The following is a 15,064-nucleotide window of genomic DNA, read 5'->3' on the forward strand; positions in this document are numbered from 1 at the left end:
GGTCCGTGGCGAACCCGTGAGGGACTCTGCTGTCCCGAGGTGTATGATCGCGGCGCGTGCATGTGTATGTATGCAGGCCCAGGTGGGACAGCATGATCGAGACCAAGGGGCAGCGCGCTCACCGGTCGACGGCCAAGTGAGAGGAGAGAGAGAGAGAGAGAGAGAGAGAGAGAAAGTTGTAACAATACCAATTAGCGAGTCCCGATTCACCTGAAGAAGGTGGGAAACCGTAGAGAGGGAGACCGGGGGGCGTCCGTTGTCAGTAACTATCTGCATCCATCCCTGGTCGAACGCCTTCAGGTTGAGATGCCATGCCATGCCACGCTATCCCATGCATGGCGTACTACCGTGCTTCGCCGCTGGGCTCCATCCGCGATCCTTCGGCCGGGGGTGTCAGCGCCCAAAGCGATATTGCCCCTCTCCCAGTTTGTCGAGGACTCCCCCCCTACATTCCTGGGCTTTTGACACATCCGTGACTGTGTGCCTGTGTGTGTGGGTGCATGTGGGTGTTGTCGAGCTTGTGTTCAACCCAAAGAAGACGCATCAGGCCGACTTCCAGCATGCAGAATGCAGAATTCAGAATGCAGAGGGTCTCGCCGGTAACACCACCACTTGTAGACCTCGCACAAAGAACCTGAAATGCAAGTGTGTATCTCAGGCACCGTCCATGTCGTGCGTGCGGACTGCGTCTACTTGAGCCGAACCGTATCCCCCTGTTAGACCAACCAAAGAGCGATACATAATTCACAACCATACCAAGGGCCATTTGGGCCCGGCCATTGCTAGCCCGATGGACTCGAGATTCCAGAACTCCGGGGGCACTGCGCCGCCTGGTTTACAACCCCCGGCTAGGCTAAGGCGGTAGGTATGTAAGATGTGAGCCACACTAGCCGGGGTGAGCGAGAGGAGTGAGTGAGATGGAGCTCATCATCACCATTCACTAGCAGTCTGCCTACATTACGCGCTCCACGGGGTTCAGGTGTCTAAAATAGTTCAGACGATCGCGGTGTTAGTCCATGTCTGTACCTATATCTTCTGGATGGCATGCATGGTTGGTCTGAGATTCTTCCTCAACGGATTTCTCGGCGTACCTTAGCGACATATTACATGCCAGCCATCACGTCTCTTTGCATGTGTTGTTTGTAATCGTATTTAATACCCCTCCCCGACTGGACGACACCTCCCACACACACATTCACTGTCCTATCCCGCCTGCCTCTTTTCCCCTTACAAATACGCCTTCTCTTGGAACATTCCTTGATGGATTCGTTCCGCCAAGGGGTCTCGAACAACTAACCGACTGACTGACTGACTGACTGGCCACTTGGACAACAACGTAGACGACGTGCCCCCCGATGGAGAGCATCTACGCCAACTACCCCGAGTATAAGTCCACAGCCCGGCTCGACGACCTCCGCGCGACGGACTACGGCTACCTCGACAAGCAGGACCATCTGTACCTCGACTTCACGGGCGCGGGCCTCGCGGCGCAGTCGCAGCTCCGGGAGCACGAGAGCCGGCTCGAGCGGACGCTCCTCGGCAACCCGCACTCGGAGAACCCGACGAGCCGGTCGGCCACCCACCTGGTCGAGGACGCCCGTGCCCGCATCCTCGCCCACCTCGGCGCCTCGCCGGACGAGTACACGGCCGTCTTCACCCCGAATGCCACCGGCGCCGCCCGCCTCGTCGCCGAGGCCTATCCCTGGACGCGCCGCTCGAGGCTCGTCCTCACGGCCGACAACCACAACTCGGTCAACGGCCTGCGCGAGTTCGCCCGTCGGGGTAATGCTCGAACCGTCTACGTGCCCGTCCGCGCGCCGGAGCTGAGGGTCGACCCGGCTGACCTGGTGACGGCGCTGAAGCCCCGTCGCAGGATAACGGGCAGTCGTTTGTTCAGTAGCGGCGGCAAGGGACACAAGAGCAGCAGCAGCAACAGCAACAGCAACGGCAACAGCAGTAGCAACAGCAGCAATAGCAATAACAGGAAGAACGGTTTGTTCGCGTACCCGGCCCAGAGCAACTTCAGCGGCGTCCGGCACCCGCTCTCGTGGGTGAGCCTCGCGCAGCAGCAGGGCTACGACGTGCTCCTCGACGCGGCCGCCTACCTGCCGACGTCGCGGCTCGACCTGTCGCCGTCATCCGGGGCGCGGCCCGAGTTCGTCATCGTCAGCTGGTACAAGCTGTTCGGGTACCCGACGGGGGTCGGGTGCCTCGTCGTGCGGCGCGACGCCCTCGCGCGGCTGGCGGGCTCGCGGCCGTGGTTCTCGGGCGGCACCATCGCGGCGGCGTCGGTCGGCGCGCCCTGGCACGTCATGGCGCCGGACGAGGCCGCCTTCGAGGACGGCACCGTCAACTTTTTGTCGATCCCGGACGTGCGCTTCGGGCTCGACTGGCTCGACGGCATCGGCATGGACCTGATCGGCACGCGGGTCCGGTGCCTGACGGGCTGGTGCCTCGACCGGCTCCGGGGGCTCCGGCACGGCGACGGGTCGCCCGTGGTGCGCATCTACGGCCCGACAGACATGACGGCGCGCGGCGGGACCATCTGCTTCAACTTCCTCGACGTGGGCGGCCGCGTCGTGGACGAGCGGCTCGTGGCGGCCGAGTCGTCGGCGCGCAACATCTCGCTGCGGACCGGGTGCTTTTGCAACCCAGGCGCCGGCGAGGCGGCCTTTGGGCTGAGCAAACGCGTGTTGGAGCCGCTGAGCCGGGCGCAGATGCAGATGAAGATGCAGGTGCAGGTCATGAACAGCGGCGGCGGCGGCGGTGGCGGCGGCGGCTCGGCGGACGACTACATACGGCTGCTGGCGCCCGTCGGGGCCGTCCGGATCTCGTTCGGCTTCGTGACGACGACGGGGGACGTCGACCGGTTCATAGCGTTTGCGGAGGAGACGTACCGGGACAGGCTGGCGCCGGTGAATGGGCTGCCGACACACGATCGGTGTTGAGAGTATATTCGGACTGAGTCGGCATTATAACGAGGCGCAAGACTCGAGATTCGAGACTGCAGACTCGAGACTCGATACCCCAGGCTCAGACTCGCACTCACACTCATGACTCACACTTTAGAGACTTGGTCGATCGCCATGGACAAACGGCTCCTCCCGCGGCCCTCGAGTACATATAGCTCCAAGTCTAGAGCCCAGAGGTGCGGCCCGGACAAAGACGACGACAACCAAAAAGCTGGGGGGGGGGGCGCGATGGTTCAACCCAGAACGGACGCTTCGCACGTGCGGGGACAAACCCGCGAGAGCCGGCAAAGAAATACCGACATGTTCCCCCCCTCTTGAGTCGAGAGAGAGAGAGAGAAAACATGATGGGACGGGAAACGAAACCCACAAAGTCCACAACTTTGGTGGAAAAGCTCGAGTCCAACACCAACCTCCGAGATGCATCCACCCTCGGACTAGATTCTCTTTGGGCATGGCGAGGTGGGATCGCGACCCAGTTTGCTCTCTCTCTCTCTCGTCACGCAAACCCTTCGTTTCGTCGTCTTGGCGATCGAAGCGCCTTTCCCGACGTGAACCCGTCTCTTATCATCATCCCACATACCCCCTCCTCCAGAAAGGCGTGGCTTACCGCGCTTATTAACGGACAGCACTCGGTTGGCTTCTTTGCCATATGGGGATGTTGATTCTTCAGCGGGGTTCCACGACCAACAGGATCGGCAGTTTCCCTCTCTTGCAGCAGCAGCGGCCCCCATTTCTGCTGTGTGGACCAACTAGGCCGTCCGTGGACGAGAATGCAACGGTGATGGCGCCGTCGGGGGCGTCTCATTGGCCGCCGCTCTCGGCGCCAACGTGTTCTTATGCCGGGCCCTGAGTAATTGCTTTGCTTCGTTCACATGCGCTATATGGATACAGCAGCAGCAGCAGCGGCAGCAACAACATCATCATCACCCGAAAGGGTCGGGTCGGGAGCTCAGGTTGTTGCTGAATCAAATCCGTTTGTTGGTGTGTCTTTTGACTCCCAAGAGCATGGGATGGGACGGAATGGAATGTGATGGGATGGGATGTGATGGGACAAGATGGAATTCAAGACAGTTACACTCCAAGCGAGCCGAGTCGTAGGGGGAACCCAGGGCTCAATCACTGTAGCAGCAGTTCGCAAAGGCCCCCATCTGCACTCTGCCGGGATGTTTGTCTGATGTTTGATGCTGTTTGGTGGGGGAGGGGAGGGGGGGGCCCGGGATGGAAAACAAACCCCTCGATGGCCACCAGATGGTGCGTGGGAACCCCAAAGGATGCCAGGGATGCCCTCTCTTGAGTGTCTTTGTCTCTCTCTCTCTCTCTCTCTTTCTCTGTTTCCCAATGCTCCCATGGATCCTATGGTTCCCATGGTTCCCACACCGGTGCTTGCTGTGACACCTGCAGTCTGTATGTAGTCTGCAGGTAGTCTCCAGGTAGTCTGCAGATACAACTAACTACTGTACGTCCCAAAGGGGACCATTGCCGTATTTGGTTTTCAATGGGTCAGCAGTGGTGAGGGTCGATTTATCAAATTGTGCGACCACCTCTTCATATGAGGTTACATCCTCTGCCGTTGCCTTTCTCTCATCCCGTCTCTCTCTCTTTCTATCTCTCAATTCCCTGTCTGTTTAACTTTCGACAAAGAACGAGGCTATCGAGACTCTTGTATAATATATAATATACCCTCCGCACAACCATGGCGTCCTCGAAACCGGCCTGGAACCACGAGGTGCTGCTGCTAGGCGCCCTCTCGGCGCTGTCGACGCTGCGCGAGTCCCCGGTGCAGACGGTGGCCCGCTACCTCCTCGCCCTCGCCGTAGCACGACACATCGCCAAAGCCGTCTATGGCATCTTCATCTACCCTTTTTTCTTCTCGCCCTTGAGGCACTTGCCCGGGCCAAAGGTGAGTGCGATGTGATATTATACGCGCGCGCGCACACACACACACACACACACACACACACACACACACACATAAACACACAGAAGACTGTTAGGTTGGAATCTCCAAAACTACCCAAAGCTGACGCACGACCCAGGACCACCACTTCCTGCTCGGCGACCTCCTCAACCAGGCGCGTTCGGGGAACCCCATCGAGCCCTACCTCTCGTGGACGCGCAAGTGGCCCAACGAGCCCTTCATCAAGTTCACCGGCTTCGGCAACGCCGACTGCCTGCTCATCAACAGCCTCGAGGCCTACAAGGAGATCTTCCAGACCAAGAGTTACTCCTTCGTCAAGGCCCAGTTCAACACGAGGGTCATCGTCCAGGTCACCGGCACGGGCATGGCCTTTGCCGAGGGCGAAGCGCACAAATCTCAGAGGAAGCTGTTGGCGCGTGAGTTTGCTCTCCTCCTCACTTCTCAGCCTCCGTTTGCAATGGTGGTATGTGCTACATGTGTTAGTCACGCCGGCTAACGACGCAATCTTATATACAGCCCAGTTTGCCCTCAGCAACGTCAAGAGGGCGATTCCGCTCTTCAAGAGCAAGGGAAAAGAGCTCATTGAGCACTTCAACTCCCGCATCAAGGCCCACGACGGCGTCACGGATGGTGAGTGACCCGGTGCTCTGGTGTTCTGGCTTAGATGGCATCACATCAGTGCATATATACATATTCTAACACGACGCAAGTCTCCTCCGCCTACGGCCGCGTCACCCTCGACATCGTCGCCTGGTTCACCCTCGGCATCGACCTCGGCAGCACCCTCTCGACCTCGGTCTTCCACGAGGCCTACCACAAGATGTTCGACCCCTCGGCCTTTGGCGCGTTCCTCATGGTCATGAACGCCTACGTCCCGGGGACGCGCATGCTGCCCTTCCAGGAGAACCGCGAGTTCAACGCCTGCAGCGACGCCGTCCGCTCGCGGCTCAAGGAGATCATCCAGCAGCGCGTCCGGGAGATCGACTCGGGCGACACCACCTCCACCACCGCCTCCGACGAGAAGCCCGACCTCCTGACGCACATGATCCTCGAGTCCCGCGCCATCGGCGACCCCTGGTCCGAGGCCAAGATCCTCGAGAACGCCATGAACGTGCTGGTCGCCGGCCATGAGACCTCGGCCACGACGCTGACCTGGGCCACGCACACCTTCACCCTGTACCCGCACATCCAGGACCGCGCCCGGCGCGAGGTGCTCGAGCTGCTGGCGCGCAAGCCCGACCCGGATTATATGGACCTCGACGGCCTGCGGTACATCGACAACATCATCAAGGAGACGCTGCGCTTCTACGCGCCGGGCGTGCTGGCCGCCCGCGAGCCCCTCGACGACATCGACGTCTGCGGCACCGTCCTGCCCAAGGGCACGCTGTGTTACCTCTTCCCGGCCCTCGTCACCCGGAGCGCGCGCATCTGGGGCGACGACGTCGACGAGTTCAACCCGGACCGCTGGGACCGCCTCGAGGGCGAGGCCGCGAACCCGCACGCCTTCGCGACCTTCCTCGTCGGGCCGCGCCAGTGCATCGGCAAGGTCTTTGCCCTGCTTGAGATCAAGGTGCTCCTGGTCGAGATGCTGAGCAACTTCAAGTTCGAGGCCGCCGTCGACCCGGAGGACATTGTGCTTGTGAACCCGAGCCCCGTGTTGCGGCCCCAGGGCGGCTTGAAGGTCCGGATCCGTCCTTTGAGAACGGTTGATGTCTAGAGAGGATGGATGGATGAGAGAGCATGAGAGTATGAGAGGTGGAAGACAATGGAAGAGGAGTATGTGTAGTGTGTAGAGTAGAGTAAAGTAACGAATGATATCCCGAGAATGCTCACTCAGTTGCTACTATGGTATTCTTCCCCTCCCCATCGTTCCCTTGATATATCTCGTCTTTACTTCCTGCACACCGCTACGATGGCCTTCATCTTGATTCCCACCCACCTCGTCCCGCCTCTCTCGATATCCACAGTCGATTCTCTTACGATCTGCATCAAAACACTCTCCGCCCTCTTCTTCTCCGCGTCGTCCCAGTCTTTGAACGCAATCGACCCAAACATCTCTGCGATAAAGGACGCGACCTCCTCCGCAGTCTTCTCGGCCCAGTAGACCAGCTCACTTCTCATCTCCACGTCTTCAAACCCGGCTGCTCTCATGACCCGCTCGGTGTGCGCCGGGTCGAACCAGTCGGCGCCGATCGGGTAGTTGAACGGCTCGTCCGCGGGCCGGATCTCCCGCTGAACCTCGCGGACGATCGGGACGTACCCGAGCTCCTCCCACCCCGTCACGACGGCGGTGCCGCCGGGCTTCAGCGTGCGGTATATCTCCGCGGCACCCTTGGCCGGGTCGGCGAAGAACATTAGTCCCAGGCTCGTGACCGAGTGCGTGAACGTGGCGTCCGCGACGTCGAGGGCCTCGCCGGGCATCACGGCGGCCGTGACGCCCTCGTCGCCCGAGAACCTGCCCCGCACGAGCTCGACCATCTTCGGGGCGCCGTCGGTGGCGAAGATCCGGGGCGGCGCGGCGGAGAAGTGCCGGAGGAGCACGTCCGTGACGATACCGCTGCCGCACGCGTTGTCCAGGACGACGGAGTCGGCGGCGACGTCGTCGAGGAAGGGCAGGATGCGCTCGGCGAGTTCTCGGGTGCAGCCCCCCGTGTTCTTCTCGTACGACTGCGCGGAGTCGTCGAAGTGAGCCAGGGGCTTCGTTGTGTCCGCCATGACTGATGGTGGAGAGATGGAGGCAAGCGAGACGATGGTTTGAGGTGGTTATGATCCTATAGTTGAGAAAGATCTTTGAAGAAAAATAAGAGTTCCTAGGTGTTTTATAGCAGCATCGGGAACGTTCACGGGACGTTTTCGGGGACTTTCCATGACGGGCGCCTATCTATACCCGCATGGGTCCGGAAGTAAGCGAAGCATGCTTGGAACACGCCCGTGAGATCAAGAGATGGTGAGGGGAAGCTTGCCAAGTATGTGTTGTTCCTCTTTGGTTGTAATCAACCTGCTAGGGCTTATCTGTCCGCTGCTGTGGCGGCTAAATCGGGCGTACAGGGGGACTTTTGCGGTGGCTTGGACGAGAGGCATTCCAGGTTGGCCGTGTCTCACTTACTGGAGTAGTTTGATATTTTGACTGGCTTCGTAGAAGGAGAGGCTGGGAGGTAGGTATCTCAACATCGGTGTGCCGGCTTCAACTCTGGGCTCTGGCACCACGTCGACGTATATCACAACTCAACTAGACAACTCTCTCTCTCTTTCTCTATAGAACCGCTATAGGACTCCAACGCCCTTTCAACACTCTTCTCAACCCTCCTCGACTCCGTCTCAACTCCCCTCAACTCCCCTCAACTCCGTCTCACAGGTGCGCAACCGCGTGCGTCTCGGCGTGCGAGTTGGCCGCGCCGACCCAGGCGTTCCAGTTGTTCATCCCCCCGTGCGAGCACTCGGTCGTGATCGGCCGGCCCTGCACCTGGACGGCGACGTCGCCCCCGCGGTGGACCGTGACCACGACCTCGCCCGTCCGGCCGTCGAACGGCACGCTGCCGTGATACACGCCGACGCCGCCCCGGGGCACGCCGTCGTCGTCCCAGGCGCCCTCGCGCGCGTCCCCGCCGACGCTGACCGTCACCTGCGCCGGCCCCGCGAGCAGCGCCGAGTAGACGATCTTGTCCTCCATGATCTCGGCCGGGTGGAAGAGCTCCTGGCCGTGGCTGCTCGTGTTGCCCGTCGTGCCGCCCGCGTCGCCGGCGTCGCCCGGGTGCAGGCGGTACCACGTCACGAGGCCCTCCCTCGTCACGGCGGCGGTGCCGTACTTGTACAGGTCGATGAGGAACGGCAGCAGCAGACGCCAGCCGTCGTGCGGCATGTCGCGGACGTAGTTGAAGGGCGCCTTGCCGTACTCGAACGCGCCGAACTGCTTCTCGTGGAGGGGGCCGATGTAGTGAGACTCTCCAAAGTCGTTCCACGTGAGCTGGAGCTTGTTGTCAGTAAACAGACGGGATGGAAATTGATGCCGAGAAGACATTCTGCTTGTATAAAGGACAGCAAAAGGCAAAAAAAAAAAAGAAAAAAAAAAAACCAGGGTCTCACTCACAATCTGCACGTATTCCGGCCGCATGGCCAGGATCTCGTTCCACCGGTCGTTCCACAGGTCGTCGCCCTTCCACGCCCAGTTCTTGTTCCACGTCGGCAGGTTCGTGTAGAACCACGGCGACACGGCCACCATGTACGGCCGGTGCGGGCCCAGGAAGTGCCGGTACGACGCGTCGAGCCCCTCGTCCAGCTTGCGGGTGTTGCCGTGCGGCCACGCCGCCCAGCTGAAGAGGCCGTCCACGACGCCCGTGTTGAGCGCGTTCTCGGCGCCCACGGACGAGAAGGACGGGATGAAGAAGCAACCCGTCGCCGCCTTGATCTCGTGCCAGTCGGCGGCGCTGCCGACGCCCTCGAACGTCGACACCACGGGCTGCCACCCGCGCTTGAAATACGCCGGCGACGGGCCGAACTGGGGGACGGAGGGATGTCAGCTGCTGGCCGGTCCTCTTCCTCATCGTTATCCGGGGGGGGGACACATATATGTGTGCTACTTACCCGGCTAAGGATGTCGATGACTCGCTCCTTGGGCCATGCTCCCGCTCCCTCGTAGTCAAACGATATGAGCAGCTTGAACCCGGTCTGCTCGGCCGCCGCGAAGACGTCCGGGAGCTTTGCGATGGCCTCCTCGTGGATGCCAAAGTTCAGAACAAAGGCATCAATGTGCGCTTCCTGGGCCAGCCTGATGTCGACCTTGAACTCGTCGACGGTGTAGTCACACGTGTTGCTCAGCTGGGATTTTTGTTTTTCGTCAGTCTGACAGTCTCATAGTCGGGCTACAACACCACCAGAGGAGGCCTCATCTCTCCCCCCTCCCCCGCGTGGTTGACGCGTCACCCTCTCGACATACCATGAAATGGGCAAACACGGCCCGCTCAAACCCCTGAGCCGGCGGTTGCGGAGGCGGCGGGTAATGCTGCTGTTGCTGCTGCTGCTGCTGCTGCTGCTGCTGCTGCTTCTGAGGGTCATCGTCGCCGGTGATGGCCGCGATCTCGGCCTCGATCTTCTGTTTGGCCTCCTTGAAGAATTTCCTCATGATGATGGCAGTCTGCGTCGTTGTTTTGTGTTTTGACAAAGGGGGCGGGAAGTCGAAGAATCAATATTTACTCGACGCAATGACGCATTTCACCCGCCGGGCCGCTCCATTTAAAAATGACACGTGGAATGGGCGAAAGCTTCAGACCTTGGCAACTCAAGGCCGTATGAAAAGGGCCCCATTTTCTGCGGTAGCCGAGGGCTTAGCAACGTCCCGACTTACCCGACTATCTCGAGGCCATGGGTGAGTCTCTGGAGATGCTCTGCATACATAGATAGGCCATGGGGCCGTGGACTGTATAGAGAGAGAGAGCGAGCGAGAGAGAGAGAGAGAGAGACATTATGTAGCACACACATCAACCGGGACCACAGACGTACCCTACCGTCAGCCACTTCATTCCAGTTCTAGCGCACTACAGGGCGTTCCGATCGTGGTACAGGGATGCTGCAGAGGCTAAACGGGACCAGCCCGGGTGCTATTTTCGTTCGCGGCACATGGGCCATGCTTGCTGGGCAGACGGACACTAATTAACCAACATAACTTGAGCTCGACTCGCTGCGAGAGAGCGCCGACAACCCTGAACTCATTCATCGTAACTGTCTTTTCCTTGGATCCGCCGACTGGGAGGGGCTCACACTGTTCATGATGTGTTGCACGTCTAGTTGATGTGTTAAAAGCGAGAGGCGTACACTTCTTATTAGGTGTTGCTTGATGAGCAAACGAACCAGAGAAAACGAGGGTTCCAGCATTAAAAAGAGATAAATTGCGACAAGCCCTGCTTGATTCGACAAAAGATCTTGTCCCTGGCAAGGCTCGAACTTGCGACCTTTGGATGTCCCTGGATGCTCCAGAGTCATATTGCTGTGATATGAGACCAACGCTCTTCCAACTGAGCCACAGAGACTGTGGAGATTGGTGATGGTACATGGAAGGAAGCCAAGTTGACCAAGAGGCGCCAGGCAAAGCTGCTCAATTATTCCGGTCCTTTCAGCTGCCGAGTGGAAGACACGGACAACCGATAGTCGAGAACGACTGGCTGCGATCCGGCACCGGTACGAACCTCATGGACAGCACGGGTTGATTGCTCCCGAATCATCCGGATTGCAAAGTGATCTGGGAAGCGCGCCAACACTGGCATCAGAGCCGGCGTGGTAAACATCGGAGCCGCTCCGATGCCGGAAAGCATCGACACTCGGCGCGGGGGGTGCGCTAACAGAGCGACTCACAGGCGGGTCATGAGCGAAATGGATGATAGATGGAGAGAGGGGAGGGGGGTTTCCGAGGAATGGCGACATTCCGTGTGCTTATCCGCGTCCCTCTGAGACGCGGATCCGATGCGGAGTAGCCGCCACCCCCGTCGTTCTACCACCAGGATCTCTGAGGCGTCCACTGCCGTCCAGTCAAGAGCCCGCCGTTACTCACGGCTTCTAAGAATACCTGGACAAGATCTTCCCGAGCAGAAGACAATCTACACGCAACTATCACATCTCTCAAGCCTCCCTGGCAACACTCATAAGAGACCTGCAGAACAAAACATGTCAACCACTACAACAGTGACGGCCTCCGCCCCCGCACCGGCACCGGCACCGGCACCAGCGCAGCTGGGCTCGGCGCTGGACTCTGGAAGGGAGGGAAGCGGCAAGGTCAAGAGACTTCATCAGATCCCGGTCCCCGAGACAAAAGAGGCGGCCCGACAATGGCAGCTTGAGCAGATGGCCGCCGCATTCCGCATCTTTGCCAAGCTGGGCTTCTCGGACGGAAGCAGTGGCCACATCAGCCTGAGAGGTGTGTTCACCCGCCCATAACACCAGCCGGAGAGAGAGGCCTCGATATCTACTCGTTGTGGGTTTCCGATACCCGGAGCTGACTGACTCCTCCCCCGTAAAGATCCCGTCAGACCAGACACGTTCTGGATCAACCCGTACGGCGTCCACTTTGGCGTGCTCAAGGTGTCCGACATGGTCCACATCGATGAGGACGGCAACCGCATCGGCGGCGCCGACAAGCCGGTCAACACGGCGGGATTCACCATTCACTCCGTGCTGCACAAGAGACGGCCGGATATCAACGCCGCCTGCCACATGCACAGCCCATACGGCCGCGCATGGAGCACATTCGGACGGCCCATTGAGATGTTAAACCAGGGTAGGTACAGGCCGCACGACCTCTTTATACATACGTGTAGACATACGTACAAACAGACAGACGGAAGGACGGACGGACAGACACGCTAACTGCGCCATCCAAGACTCCTGCATGTTCTACAACGACCTCTCGGTCTACGCCGGCTTCGGCGGCGTCGTGCTGGCCAAGGAGGAGGGCGAGCACATCGCCGAGGCGCTGGGCCCGACCAACAAGAACGTCATCCTGCAGAACCACGGCCTCCTGACCGCCGGGGGCACCGTCGCGGAGGCGGCCGCCTACTTCATCGCCCTCGAGCGGGCGTGCCAGACGCAGCTCTTGGTAGAGCAGGCCGCGGCGCCCGGGACGAACGGCGCCGCCGCCGGTCTGCGGAAGACCATTGTCGGCCACGAGGAGGCCCAGTACACCAAGGACGGGACCGGCACGCCCGAGGTCATGTACATGCAGTTCGTGCCCGAGTACCAGATGATTCTGAAGGAGTCTGGGGGAGACTTTTTGTTGTAGGACGTCACATGTCTTGGGGTCTACGGGATAGGACGGCCAGGTTGAGTAGAAGGAATAGCAAGATGTATGTATTGCTGGACGGTCTATATATCATACTTCCTTGGAAAACCCAATACCATCTACGAGGACTGCAGTGGGGGGGGTCTCTGCCCCCTTGTGGCTTTCAAAATCACACCAGACGACTCTAGGCCTTGATTTTCTCGGCCTCGATGGCCGCGAACATGAACGAACCCCCGCCACGGGCATCGTTCTCGACGACTGGGATACTGACATAGTACTGCACAAAAACACATGTTAGCCATCCGTAGACACGTAAAAGAAGAGCAAGGAATCGGTCCGTCTCTCTTACTCACCTCAAAGCTCGCGTTCGAGTTCAGGCTGCCGACCCGGACGGTGCCCAGGAAGCTGACGTTCCCGTCCCCGTCATCCCGGATAAAGTCCCTCGTCAGCAGCCGGTACGCCCGCAGGCCGACGTCCCGGTACCGCGCCGCCAGGAACCCGTCCCGCACGCCGCGGAGGAGGCCGTACGCGAACATGGCGGCGGCGCTCGACTCGATGTAGTTCCCCGCGCGCGCCTCGTACCCCTCGTTCATGATGAGCCACCACCCGCCGCCCTCGTCCTGGCTCCTCTCGAGCCCGTCGGCGAGGGTGGCGAAGTAGCCCAGCAGCCGCCCGTACGCCGGGTGGTCGCGCGGCCAGACCTGCAGCGTGTCGACGAGCGCCATGAAGTACCAGCCCACCGCGCGATTCCAGACCAGGGGGCTCGCGCCCGTGATCGGGTCAGCCCACACGGCGTCCCGGGCCTCGTCGTAGCCGTGCACCAGCAGGTTGCTCGTGTGGTTCCGCGTGTGCTCCTCAATGAGGTCGAACTGCAGCGCGATCTCGTCCCACGCCGTCGTGTTGCGCGGCTCGAACAGCGAGACGTAGGTCGCGTAGAAGGTATCGGCCATGTAGATGCCGTCCAGCCACATCTGGTCCTCGTAGATGGGCGCGCGGTGCCAGAACCCGCCGCTCGGCGTCCTCGGCCAGCGGCCCAGCTGCCGCCGCAGCCCGTCGGCGGCGACCTTGTATCTGGTCTCGTTGGTGCGCTGGTGGAACCAGAGGAGGTTGTTCCCGATGCGCAGGTCGTCGAGCGAATACCACTCCGGGTCCCAGCCGTCGATCACGCCCGCGTCCGAGACGAGCGAGGAGACAGCCGCCTCGGCGGCGGCAAGGAGCGTCGCGTTGCCGACATGGGCGGCGGCGCGAGCGATGCCGTCGTATAGCACGGCCGGGCCGTAGCCCGCGTCGATCGGGGTCTTGCGGGCGATGAAGGAGGAGGCGAGCCATTCCGAGTAGGGCCGGGATGAACACTTGGAGGCCAGGGCGAGCGTCCCGGCGAGGGCGAGGAGGGGGGCGATGGTGCGCATCGTGGACGGAGGACGGGATCTAGGCACGAGTCGCAGGCAGGGTGGGTAGCAACAACACCAAGAGATTTAGGGCTGTGATCACGAACGGGAACCAGTTCAAGGCAAGGGACAGCACCTCTTGGCTATATAACAACCCTTTGCACGCAGGTCGAACCGGGGGGGGGAGGATCCCTTTTCCACGGGCAGCAGGACACTGGAGCAAACCCGGGAGATTGCATCGCGACTCCTTGCCCATCTCCTTTTTCCCTCCTCCGCGCAACAACACCACCACCACCACCACCACTACGACGTCGCAATGCGCCGGACTGCAGACAGAGTGACATTCATTGAGGGGGAGGGGCAAGAGCAAAAGGTCCCCACCGACGCATTGAGATGTCTCAATGGAGGGAAATTCTCGAACGGCGCCGGCGAAATTGGAGACGCACGGGGGGGGCGGCCGGGAGGGAGTGACCTGCAGCGCGCCCGCCAAGCCGGAAGAATACGCGGGCGCTGCAACGATGGTCTCCTTTGAGGAATGATGTCCCATTGGAGTTTGAGAGGGGAGGGGGAAGGGGGCTAGCCACCCCGGTACCCCGAGAACCTCGGGACATCTCCTCGCTTTGGGGTCCGATTAGGAATAGGACTCCTTACGCCACGGGTCCGATTCAGCTAGAGTCAGGGGGAGGGTTGGAGAGGGCTCTTTCCGGCTGCGGCTGAGAGCATTCCCCCGGCGTCGGCTCGAATATCCAGAGGACGACACTGCCGAAAAGCACCGTCCGGAGCCGATCCGAAAGATCAAGCTCCACCCCGGCGCTAGCGGATCTCCCCGTGCCGTGCCGCGTATCCGGGGACGGGTACGGACCCATCCGCCCTCCGATCCAGCGCCGTCGACCGTTAACCGTTGAACCGGAGAGTTCCCAGATTCCATTGCGAACGGGACCAACGGCCCAGAATAACCCGCCTAGCTCGGCTGGACCACCCGCGGGTCAACGGCCCAACCGTCTGACAAGCAACGTTTGCC

At 60.5% G+C, this 15,064-nt stretch overlaps 6 protein-coding genes across 6 annotated transcripts; 3 read left to right on the forward strand and 3 right to left on the reverse strand.

Moving 5' to 3' along the window:
- The first annotated feature begins 951 nt into the window (after positions 1–951).
- CDEST_07106 (Putative aminotransferase class V domain, pyridoxal phosphate-dependent transferase, major) lies at positions 952–4,168 on the forward strand. Its single transcript, XM_062923265.1, has one exon. The coding sequence runs from the start codon at positions 1,356–1,358 to the stop codon at positions 2,946–2,948; it is 1,593 nt and encodes a 530-aa protein (XP_062779316.1). The 5' UTR covers positions 952–1,355; the 3' UTR covers positions 2,949–4,168.
- Positions 4,169–4,184: 16 nt separating this feature from the next.
- CDEST_07107 (Putative cytochrome P450) lies at positions 4,185–6,778 on the forward strand. The gene is made up of 4 exons (XM_062923266.1): positions 4,185–4,872; positions 5,009–5,306; positions 5,407–5,520; positions 5,601–6,778. The coding sequence occupies exons 1-4, from the start codon at positions 4,666–4,668 to the stop codon at positions 6,605–6,607; spliced, it is 1,626 nt and encodes a 541-aa protein (XP_062779317.1). The 5' UTR covers positions 4,185–4,665; the 3' UTR covers positions 6,608–6,778.
- Position 6,779: 1 nt separating this feature from the next.
- CDEST_07108 (Putative methyltransferase type 11, S-adenosyl-L-methionine-dependent methyltransferase superfamily) lies at positions 6,780–7,824 on the reverse strand. Its single transcript, XM_062923267.1, has one exon. The coding sequence runs from the start codon at positions 7,603–7,605 to the stop codon at positions 6,781–6,783; it is 825 nt and encodes a 274-aa protein (XP_062779318.1). The 5' UTR covers positions 7,606–7,824; the 3' UTR covers position 6,780.
- Positions 7,825–7,979: 155 nt separating this feature from the next.
- CDEST_07109 (Putative glycoside hydrolase family 71) lies at positions 7,980–10,304 on the reverse strand. The gene is made up of 4 exons (XM_062923268.1): positions 9,824–10,304; positions 9,472–9,705; positions 8,978–9,385; positions 7,980–8,854 (listed from the first exon to the last, which is right to left on the reverse strand). Exons 1-4 carry the CDS (start codon positions 10,007–10,009, stop codon positions 8,240–8,242), a joined length of 1,443 nt encoding a protein of 480 aa, XP_062779319.1. The 5' UTR covers positions 10,010–10,304; the 3' UTR covers positions 7,980–8,239.
- A 645-nt stretch (positions 10,305–10,949) lies between these two features.
- On the forward strand, positions 10,950–12,655 carry CDEST_07110 (Putative class II aldolase/adducin; the record flags this gene model as incomplete). The annotated part of the gene is made up of 3 exons (XM_062923269.1): positions 10,950–11,794; positions 11,897–12,154; positions 12,258–12,655. The coding sequence occupies exons 1-3, from the start codon at positions 11,344–11,346 to the stop codon at positions 12,653–12,655; spliced, it is 1,107 nt and encodes a 368-aa protein (XP_062779320.1). The 5' UTR covers positions 10,950–11,343.
- An 87-nt stretch (positions 12,656–12,742) lies between these two features.
- On the reverse strand, positions 12,743–14,150 carry CDEST_07111 (Putative six-hairpin glycosidase superfamily, glycosyl hydrolase, family 88). The gene is made up of 2 exons (XM_062923270.1): positions 13,009–14,150; positions 12,743–12,932 (listed from the first exon to the last, which is right to left on the reverse strand). The coding sequence occupies exons 1-2, from the start codon at positions 14,062–14,064 to the stop codon at positions 12,840–12,842; spliced, it is 1,149 nt and encodes a 382-aa protein (XP_062779321.1). The 5' UTR covers positions 14,065–14,150; the 3' UTR covers positions 12,743–12,839.
- Positions 14,151–15,064: the final 914 nt, after the last annotated feature.

Source organism: Colletotrichum destructivum, chromosome 4, assembly GCF_034447905.1.
Source record: "Colletotrichum destructivum chromosome 4, complete sequence".
In the NCBI taxonomy this organism is placed as follows: Eukaryota; Fungi; Ascomycota; class Sordariomycetes; order Glomerellales; family Glomerellaceae; genus Colletotrichum; species Colletotrichum destructivum.